This window comes from Mesoplodon mirus (genome assembly GCF_964341445.2).
Source record: "Mesoplodon mirus genome assembly, chromosome: 5".
NCBI classification, from domain to species: Eukaryota; Metazoa; Chordata; class Mammalia; order Artiodactyla; family Ziphiidae; genus Mesoplodon; species Mesoplodon mirus.
This window is the reverse complement of record NC_138980.1, coordinates 184874365-184885072: the sequence shown is the minus strand read 5'-3', so window position 1 is coordinate 184885072 and position 10708 is coordinate 184874365. Positions and strand designations below refer to the sequence as shown.

The 10708-nt window shown below is 50.1% G+C and overlaps 1 protein-coding gene across 1 annotated transcript; it reads right to left on the bottom strand.

The window, feature by feature from the left end:
- Positions 1–1303: 1303 nt before the first annotated feature.
- LOC309805686 (uncharacterized protein) lies at positions 1304–10344 on the bottom strand. The gene is made up of 5 exons (XM_082623808.1): positions 10160–10344; positions 8189–8223; positions 7219–7321; positions 3986–4058; positions 1304–2180 (listed from the first exon to the last, which is right to left on the bottom strand). The coding sequence occupies exons 1-5, from the start codon at positions 10220–10222 to the stop codon at positions 1759–1761; spliced, it is 696 nt and encodes a 231-aa protein (XP_082479934.1). The 5' UTR covers positions 10223–10344; the 3' UTR covers positions 1304–1758.
- Between the last annotated feature and the right edge of the window lie 364 nt (positions 10345–10708).

The window sequence follows — 10708 nt, the reverse complement described above, 5'->3', positions numbered from 1 at the left end:
CTTCAATGCAGGACGCAATAAAAATGCGTTTTTAAGCAAGTGCTTATTGTTCTGCAGTAAAAACGTCACCATACAGCCTGGGAGCCCTTTCTTCATATCTCGTGTCCTAGGTCCTCAGTCCATATTCATGACTCAGAGGGCCATAGCCCTAACGCCTATCATGTAGTCCCTGCATGCTTTTTGTCAGTACGTTCTAGCCACCCAGCTTCTGAACCTGTTCTCTATTTGGGGGATCTTCTGGATCTTCTTTGTGAGCTTGGGTGGGAGGCAGAGACCACCTCCCCTCTGGAAGCCAGAGGCTCCTCTTTTCTTAAGGTTGAGGTCAGATGAGCGGCTGGGTTCCCTCAGTCCCAAGAGCCCACGTGGACTTGGAGGTCCCCATGCCATGGGGCCGGGGGAGCTGCCACCTGGTGCCATAATCCGATTTCAAGTAACTGGGGTGACAGAAGTTCCACTAGCAGGTCCTGTGGGGACCAGGTCTCTGCAGACTTGGGGGCCTGGGGGCAGGAGCCAGAGTGCTGCTGGCAGCCCAGAGGGACACCCAAACCCTGTGGGGAGGGCAGAGAGGGCTGGAGGTGGCAGGAAAACAGGGACAGGGAGGGGCCGCTCCAGGTTTCCCGCAGGTGAGAGGGCGCAGCTGTCTTCGGCTTGGAGGCAGGGCCCCCCGACTGTGTTGATGGGAATGAGAAGTGTGTGCGGTGGGGGAGGTGGGCTGTAGGAGGGCACCCCCACCCTGGAGAGGCCCAAGGGCGTGTGGGGGTCTTCTAGGTGGTCCCCAAGGGAGAACACGTTCCATCAGGAGGAGGGCGCTGGAAACGGACTCTGTGACTGAAGAACATGGTCATGAGCAGGTGAGGCCAAGGGGCTCCTTGCATCACGCACGACACATGCGTGTGCTCTCCCGATGAGGGGCCACACAGGCGGCCTGGAGGCTGACCCTCTAGGAGGGGACGTCATCAGCGTGCGGCTCAGTGGAGGAAATGGGAGCTCAGTAGCCTGCCCAGGGCCTCGGACCGTGCTGGTGGGGATGACCACGGCCGTGCGGGTGAGGCAGGCTGTGCCCTGGATGGTCACCGCCTGCAGGGGGCCCGATTCAGGGGAGTGACCGGGACAAGGCTGGGGTGGCTGCCCCCGGGAATGGGCTTGGGAGCCAGTTCTGGAGGCCCAAACCAGGCCTGGTTCACACTGGACTTCAGAGCCCAGCACTAGTGTGGTGGGCAGGCCAGGGAGCGGCGGCCAGGCCTTCACAGAAGCAGCCACTTGAAACCCGGGGACTTAAAATTTACCAAGACTGATTTCAAGGTTATTGCCATTAAAATTAATTTTTATTTTTTCTTATAAAACTTACTAAGGAATTCTGAAGAATTTTCTTAAAAGCTACTTAAATTCATACAGTTAAAAACATTAATAGTCAACAGAGTAAAAACATGGCACCCACTCCATCTTGAATCCTCTTTCTTTCTGGAATAACACTTAGACGTGTTTAGAAAAATATGAAAGTCTTTAAAATATGGCTTCTAGAGTGAGTGAAATGCAGAGATCATAAAACTCTTCCCACGTAGCCAGAAGCAGAGGGGCTCATGCTCCCTCTTCCCTCCTGACTCTCACAGAGGGTGTGGGGTCTGAAGGTGGACCGCGGGGTCTGGCCGTGGACGGCAGGGCCCACCCAGGTCTCCTCCTAGAATTGGAAATGAGGCCAGGCTGTGTGAGCAGCTCTGGAGGAAGGGGCGTCCTGGGGCCCTGGGGGACACGCTTGCTCTATTGAGGCTGGGCAGCCCGGTCCTCGGGCTCTGGGACCTCATTCACTATGATCACGGTGACCTTGGTGGGGATGCCGGGCTCAGTGGCCTCCTTGGGGCTGCAATCCTTCTGCACACTGATGACAGGGGTCACCTTCATCCCATACTCTTCTTCCTCGATGACGGGCAGGCTCTTGACCATTGCCCACTCATGAGGCTCCTCCTGGCAGCTCCCGGGGAGGTAGAAGACCGTGGCCTCCAAGCTCCAGGGCTTCTGGCTGCTGGGGAGGACGTCACAGTGCCTCTGGGACGACGTGTCTTTCCTGTGGCCACGCAGAGGGAACAGGAGAGTGCGCGTTTCCGGGACCGACTTCACAGGCAGCACACTGGCGGAGAAGGAGCCCTGGAAGGGGCTCTCAGTCGGCGCAGGTCCCTGGGCTCCTGCAGAAAAAGGAGACATTCCCGTGAGCACCTCGGAGGGGTGTGTGCAGGGGTGGGGGGCTCCGAGCCCAGGCACACGGCCCCGCACACGGCACACGGCGCCCCACCCGGCACAGAGCGGCCGTTGCAGCAAAGACCAGGCTCAGCTCTATGCACCTCTTGTCCTGCCCTTTTGCATTTCTGTAAGTTTTAGTTCATCCTTCCTCAAATGTGTTTGGTAATTAAGGAATAGTTTTCTGTTCTCTTCAGATATTTTGAACTTTGCCTTTTAGTTCTCTAAACAAAATAAATCCTCATAGTTATTTGGTGTTTTCGTCTGATGAGTCCCGAGGCCTCTGTGTCTGTTTCTGCTACAGTTTCTGTGGATTCTCACGCCAGTGCTCTGTCCCCATGTGAAGTCGGTCATTTTACTGAGAGCTGCTCACCTTCTGTGCAGTTCTCTTTGTGATGTCGTTGATGAAGGAGCAGCAAGCAATGAAGGGCGAGTCTCAGAGGGTCTCCGCCTGGCACCCAGGATGACCCTAACCCTCTATGTCACTTCTCAGCTTGAGGGCTCAGGGGATCAGCCCCCTTTCACAAAGTTAGGGACAGCCTGGTGTTCCGAATAGTCAGCAATGAGTTTTCTCTTTTCCTCACATCCCCAAGGTTTGAGGCTGATTATTCCTATGTCCTTTGGGGCTAGAGAATTGGGGTCCTCTGGCTCACCTCCACATTTTGGGGTTCCAGTTTTATGGGACAACTTAACCCATAAAGTTAAGTTGGCTCTGAACTTGGCCTTCTGTTTCTACCTCCTGTACGTCGGTGAAGATCAAGGTCACCAGGGTTGGCAGGTGCCCTGGGCTTCTCTCTAGGGGTCTCCCTGCCTCAGTCCCAGCCTGAGAACCCCTCAGCGCCTGGCTGGTTCATCATCACCTTTAGGAGGACCTCCACACGTGGGCGCACCCTCACACACCTATGGTGCTCACTTGTCGGGAGCACCCTCTGTCCTCAGAATCAACCTGCACACTCGGGCTCATGGAACAGCCTCTCTCTTCTCCCCTCCCTGCTTCATTGATGCCATGTTTGTGTTTGTGAGCCTTCAAATCCAGCTTACGTGGAATAACGTAACATCAGTTAACCCTTCCAGCCTCCATCTCCCTTCCAGGAGTCAGAGTCTCCGAGTCCTACATCGAGCGTGCTGAAGAGTTAACAGCTCAAGGAGGTGCCCTGTGGGCTCTACCGGGATGCACACTCATGAGACGATATCGTCATGAACGTTAGTTGGTGAAAGGCTGAGTGGTGAATATTTTTTTAAACTCTGGAAGGATGAAGACTCGCAAACAATGAAGACACTGCGTGAAATCACTCGAGACCCCGGCAGGTGGGATGTGGTGGAGCCAAGTTGGAGTGTCCATGGAGCACACTGGACCTTCTGTTCCAGTCGCCATCCAGACTCTCTGGTGGGACCTTGCCCCCTGTGGCCACCATGAGCTTGGCCACCATTACTGGTTGGGGTCCACAGCTCGGATTGGTGGCCACAGAAGGACGCCCAGAGCCAGCCCTCAGGCAGGGGCAGACGTTCGCTGCTGGTGCTTCGGCCAGGGTCCAGCTCCACCCCTTGGACTGCTTTTTGGCACAGAGTGGGGAAGGCAAACACATGGGATGTCAGGAGCTGTCTGCGGACACATCACAGAGACAACTGTCCCAGCCCTGAGTTTCCATGCTGATTTCTCTCTCCTTTTTTTTTTTCCTTAGAAAATATTTAACTCTGTAGAAAATCACACTTGGGTAGATCTCAACATGACCCAAATTGCCAAATAGCTAACCTGAAGCTGAGCCTTGGTTTTCAGCCATGTCTCCTTCCATTTGCAGCTTTATTTCTTGTTGATCCTTTGCATTCTACAGAAAGAGAAGTAATAGGGAATCCATGATGCAGTATTTGTTAAACTGCCAAAGGGGACAAAATGTAGTGACAAGAGGATGTTTTAGAGACAGACAAGCCTGCCTCTCCCCTGGATGAGCTCTGAGATGTGGGCAGTCGGTCACCTCTAGAGCCTCAGAGCATTCATCTCTGTGTGTGGCTAGAACCACCACTGCTTCTGGTGGAGAATGTTGGCTTTTTCTCCAGCATGTACATCAGGATAAAGACAAGTGTGCTTTGCCTAATGCGTGTGAGGGTCTCATGGAAGCCAAGGAGACCTGTGTGGGTTCCCAGCACGAGAAATGGGGGGTGCCTGGGGCACACACAAGTCATCGCAAACCTGGCAACTTCTCCATATAACTCGCTGCTCTGTGGTGCTGGGGTCTGGCTACCAGGGAGCCCCTAGTGTTTTACACCCACATCTGAATACAGGCATTTTTTTCCTTGCCCTGGTGCTAACCTGGCCCAGCAGACTGAAGACTTTATTGTCCCATGTCTGCCAGCTAGCCAACAGGAAGGGTGACCACAGCTCTTGCCAGATTTGCCAAAGGGTCAGGGATGGTGATCATTTCAACTTCCAGTGCTGAATGTGGCAGGAACCAGAGACTGCGACTATGCAAAATTGTTCTTTGAAACTTTGGAAAGACTTACAAGTAAACATGTCACTAGGAGACTTCTAAATCAAAACAGCATGTCTAAAATACGCTATAGTCTCCCTTCCCTGATCCAATACTTTAAAATTATAGTCAATAGATAAATAGATACACAAAGGGGTAAAGATATAACCTCAGGGGAAAGCAAGAAGGGAAACCCTTGCTGGGCCAGAAAAGACAGCTCCCAAAGAGGAGGAAGCAAATGGGCACAGAAGGACATGGTCAGAGGAGTGTGCTGTGGAAGGTGGGAGAGACCCTCGTGGAATCCACCGTGAGGGGGGCAGGGTGCTGCTGTGGTTGTGGGGGGGGGTACCCCCAATGGATAACTTGCTGGGACCACTGCAGGCCGAGCAGCCAGGCAAACGATCGCTGCTACAAACCTTCCTGAGTCCACAGGCAACAATGGGGTGTCTGCCCCCAGATGAAAGCACTGGAGCAGTAATCTTGGTAGAGACAGGGCAGTGTGAGAAACAATACACAGAGGAAGTGATGCCCAGGAAGCAAAGGCGAGGTGAGGTGTTGCCAAACCATCTAAAAATTACTGGAACTAAGGGGAAACAAAATATTACTTTGGAATGAAAATAAAAACCAGACAAAGCAGGTAGGTGAAACAGTGGAGGACTGGGGAATGGAGATTTGTGGGGAAGGATGTGGCTGATGACTGTGTTGAAGAAGGTTGTGTATCAAAAGTGCAGCAATGGTTTGCTAGGGAAAAGGGGTGCAGTCGCAAGCTTTAGACGTTTGTCCTCCACTGAGGTAACCCTCATGCTGTAAGGAGCTGTCAGTCACCCATCTCACACTTGGAGACTGATCAGATACTGTAACATCTTGGGGGGGAGGGAGAGGCCGCCACCCTCTGTTCTTTAGTCCTGCTGCAGCTTTGGGCAGAAGAACCTTCATTCCCAGAGCAGCTGGCTGATGCACTCCACAAGTTTGGGGTTGTGTGTTTTGCTTGGTCTGGCCTTGCCCTGAGGGGCAGGCACAGGTGCCTGCCTTGGTTTTGGCCCCCTTGGCAGCAAGAGCTTCCGTCAGTGCCACCTTCTGGAAGATTTAAAGGGACAGAACCTTTCCCCTCTATTTGCAGCCAGACATTTAAGAAAGGCTTTGTCAGGTCACTAGCTGACCACAGAGATAACGGAAGAGAAATTTCAGTGACGAGAAATACACACTTGGCAAAAATAGTTTGGAAAAGTCACAAGCACATAGTTCCAACCTTCAACAGGCAAAAATCTATAATCCCTGAGGAGCGAATCTGACTTCCAGAGTTACCACATTATAATACTCGGAATATCCAGTTCTCAACAAAAAATTATAAAACATACAAAGAAACAGGAAGCCCAGACTTTCAAATTAATAGTCAAGGATATTGAATCGGCTGTCTCAAAAATGCTCAGTGCGGCAGAGGACATCATGGACAAAGAAGTAAAGGACATCAGGAAAATGGTGTACGGACAGATAAGAATATCAGTAAAGAGGTAGAAATTAGAAAAAGACACTAAACGAATTCTGGAGCTGAAAAACACGAAAACCGAAATAAAAAATTCACTGGAGGAGATCAGCATATTTGAGCAGGCAGGAAAAAGGATCAGAAAACTTGATGAAACTGAAATTATCCAGTCTGAAGACCGTAAAGAAAAAAGAATGAAGGAAAGTGGACAGAGGCTGATGGACCTGTGGGACACCATCGAAGGTATCAACATACACATTTGGGAGTCCCAGGAGGAGGGGAGAGGGGAAGAGAACAGAAAAATACCTGAAGAAATAATGACTGAAAGCTTCCCAAAGATGAAAAACATGCATCTACAAATCCAAGAAGCTTAACAAACTTCAAGCAAGGTAAACTAAAACAATCCACACTGAGATATTACAGCCAAATTCTCAGAACCTAAAGAGAGAATTTTGAAAGCAGCAAGAGAGAAGCAACTGATCACAAACAAGGGATCCTCATTGTGATAAACAGTGATTTCTCATCAGATTCCATGGAGGCCAGGAGTCATTGGGGTGACATAATGTCACGAAGGAAAAAAAAAACCCCTGCCAACCAAGAATTCTATACACAACAAAAGTATCTTTTAAGAATGATGGAGAAATCAAGACATCTTCAGGTAAATAAATGCCGAGGGAATCTATCACCAATAGACTTAACACAGTTTACACAGCCCCTCCAAATTCTTCAGGCTAAAATGAAAAGGTACTAGACAGTCTTTCAAAGCTGCTTGTGGACATCAGGACTCCCACAAGGGCCGCTGGTGGTGCCTCTGTTTTGGGGTCCGTCTGCTTCTATCACACACACACACACCATCCCGCGGCCAAGAACAGCCTTGGCCCCCCCTTTCTCTGCTGCTCTGCACTCAGCTGGGCTGCCCTGAGCAGCACTCCTGGGTCACAGGCAAACCAGTCATCCTAACCTCAGTCTGGGGAGCCTGACTTCTACACAGAGCCTCACTCTGCACTTGGGGCTCAGAGGTCGGTCCCCCGGGCTCACCTGGAGTTTCAGGGAGCTCTCTGGGCCCATGGTCCTGAGGGGGGTCACACTTGAGCGCCTGGACCGTGGCAGCAGGAACCCCTTCCACTTCACTCTGCTGGAGCTGTGGGAAACAGAAGCAGCAGGGAGGCGGGGGTTGGCATGTGGGGGACACGGAAGGAGACCACGTGCAGTGTCTGAGGGCTGGAGAGGTGTGCGAGCATGTGCGTGCATGTGTGTGTGTGTGTGTGGTGTGAGATTCAAGTAAATGACTTGTTCCTTTTAATTTTTATTTTAAATTGTATTAAATGACACCAGATGAAAGTGATTGAGCTTGGAGGGTAAGGGTGCAATCTCCAAATGCTTACAACATAGGAAATGTTTTGTAAAAGTAGCTTTTTATTTAACACTCTCCCTGTTGCTGAGTAAGTGAATAAAGAGTAATTTACTTACTGTCAAGTTGTGAGTGTGTCCATTGTTACACGCTATTCTAAGATATAAGGCTCTCGTGGCCACACACAGTTTTGCCAGGGGACAGAGCATACGCTTTAACACGTGTGCTTGAAACTGGGTCGGGGCCTTTGTAAAGGGCCACTTCCTGCCCTTGAGGCAGGGAGGTGGGCAGTGGGCTGGCCCGTGTTCCTGGAAGGCGAACAGACTCAGCGCCCACTGGACTCAGGCCTGCGTCAGGAGGACACTATTGGAAACCATCGGAAGGGCGTCCTACATGTTCACAGAGAAATCAAACAAGCATGACTCGTATGTGTCCATTAGCTCAGGTGTAAGTTGTAAAGAAGGTGACAGGGAGAACTCAGGACTTTCCAGGCTGGGGGACAGCCGTGGGTGACAGTGTCAGAGAGTTACCTGAATAATTGTATTTTCTATTATGTCTTCCTTCAAATACCCCATCACAGATAAACCACCCTCCTCAGGAATCTGCGTTAAGAGGAGTATACAGCCCATTGTCAGGGAGAAAAGCTCACAGACTTACCCCACTGTGGATGAACTCAGGTTGGCATCCAGTTCCTGTGGGGGGAAAGGAGTAAATGATGATTCATCAAGTTAAAAAAGAAGCCCTCGACATGGAGCTTATCTTACACAAAATCAAGTCCATCATCAGTGGACTTTGAGTAAGGGTACCTCAGGGGCTCCCAGGTCCAGGGAAGGATCTCTGGTGGGTGGTACCCTACCCCCAGTCCTCGGGTTCTGGCCTGAATTGCATCCCCTCCATTTCTATGTTGAAGTCCTAGCCCCTCGTGACTTTGTGACTGCATTTGGAAATAGGGCCTTTAGAGCAGCAATTAATGTGGAATGAGGTCATTAGGGTGCATCCTAGTCCACTGTGCCTGGTCTCCTCACATGAGGAGGAGATTAGGATGAAGGCCGTGTGATGGCCAAGGAGAGATGCTCCAACCTTGACCACGCCCTGACTGCAGACTTCTAGCCTCCGGAATTGTAAGAAAATAAACGTGTAGTTTGGGCTGCCTGGCCTCTGCAGCCCAAGCAGAGAAATACACTGCCACACGTGCACGTGTTTTCACTCCTGTTTGGTGAGGACGGGAGTGGGGCGGCTGGGTCACATGCAAGCATGTATTTGGCTCCAGGTGCTGCTGGCCTGGCCTGTCATCCACATCTCACCCGCAGGGCACAGGCCTCCACCTCCTGCCTCTTCACTACACTTGGTATCAGTGAACTTTTCGCTTACAGCCACGCTGGCGGGTGTGTGGTGATACCTTATTGCAGTTCTGATTTGTATTTCCTCGGTGTCTAGTGACACTGAGCCTCTTCTCAGGTGCTTATTCGCTGTCCATTGATCCCTTTTGGTAAAGAGTTTGTTCGAATCTAACCCTAACCCTAAGCTTTGATGATGTCCAATGTATCACTTTTTTTTCTTCCTTTTTTAACCTAAAAAATGAAATATTTCATGTATTTTTACTCAAAAATCATGCAACCGCAGATAACACTTTGGAAAATAGAAAAAGAAAACTAAAAGTTACCCAGAGTTCAATCATCCTAATGCATTTTCATGCATTTTCTGTCAATCTTTTTTTCCCTATTTATAGGATTTGGTTTTTGTTTTATACAGTTGCAAACATGCCATATATGTAATTTTATATACTGCTTTTCCCCACCTATTACATCAGAAGCATTCAACTTTATTATTTCATCTTCAAAGCCAGAATTTTCAATTGGCCCATCATCTGTCAGGACTGGATATTCATCCCATTTTACTTAATCATTCACCTGAATTTGGATTTTTAGATTATTTCAGATTTTTCATTATTGTAAACAATGTTATGGTGAACATCTTTGCAATAGAGCTTTGTCCACATTTACGATTGGATCTTCAAGTTAATGGTAAGAAACAGTTGCGTGCTCCCAAGTGTTGGGTACTGTGCTAGTGAAACATCTCTGCAGTCATCATCAATAAACTTAGAGGTCTGCACAGGAGTAGACATGCACAGGGCTCCCCGCCCAGGTAACCGGCAGAACTGGGTTGAACCCGGGAAGGCTTAGAGTCTATTTTCATTCTCAGGAGTGCAATTCCTGGGACCAAAAGTTTATTAATAGGTTTACCCAAAGGAAGACCTTCTAAAATAAACCTTATGATCTAACGTGCATCCTGGTGACTGTCCTTGGAATTTGCTGAGACTAGATCTCAAGGTTCTGTCTCTCACACACAAGGTGACGACGTGAGATGCGATCATCTCGCCAGGTACACGCATGCCACTGTTCTCTTTCATAGACAGTGCTTTTGGCATCGTATAAAAGAAAACTTTGCCTAACACAAGATCTAGATGCCCGTCTGGATGTAAGAATGGACGTAGGAACATTCCGTTAGAGTAGCAGCCCCAGAAACACTATAAATGTTTAAAACAAGCGAGTCAAACAGGCAACTCCTGCGCTGTGCGGTCCTCCCCCGGGTCCCTGAGCCTGGCCCCTGGCCCCGCGCCGTGCTTACCTGCAGCCCCGAGGAGCTCTCGCCTAGGTTGCTGATGGTGGAGTCCAGCTCTGTGAGCTTCATGCTGGTGGGACATACAGAAGGAAGAAAGGACACATATCAGCAAATGTGGACTTTTGGGGGCTCAGAATGGGCTGTGAGAGGCTGCGCGACCATACAAGGCTCAGAGAGAGAGCAGCTCTGCTGAGCCCTGGGGTCGGGCCTCTGACGCTGAGAGAACAAATGCCTCCTCTTTCAAGCCCCTTAGTTTGTGAGGATTCGTTGCACTAGACCTAAAACGAACACAAAAGCATCGTGTTGAATTAGCCACGTGGGCCCAGTGTAATCATCTGAGCCTCTAAAAACGGAGAACCCAGGAAGAATAATTCAGAGAGATTTGAACGTAAGAAGGACTTAAACTGCCATTGCTAACTTGCGATTCAGGGGGACGAGAAAAGGTGAGAAGTGAATTCTGTCACTGTCCCCAGTGGGCTTGGAAGTGGATTCTCCCCCAGAACCTCCAGGGATGAACGAAACCTGGGGGCACACGGTTGCTGTCTGTGGGGTGCA

Bases quoted from the DNA above. Each gene is read 5' to 3' on its own strand.
- LOC309805686 (XM_082623808.1), bottom strand. From the start codon at position 10,222: ATGAAGCTCACAGAGCTGGACTCCACCATCAGCAACCTAGGCGAGAGC. The intron at 8,224-10,159 runs GTAAGCACGGCG...TTCCCCCCACAG, and splicing joins AGAGCTCCTCGGGGCTGCAG to GAACTGGATGCCAACCTGAG. The intron at 4,059-7,218 runs GTGAGCCCGGGG...CTCTTTCTGTAG, and splicing joins AGAGCTCCCTGAAACTCCAG to AATGCAAAGGATCAACAAGA.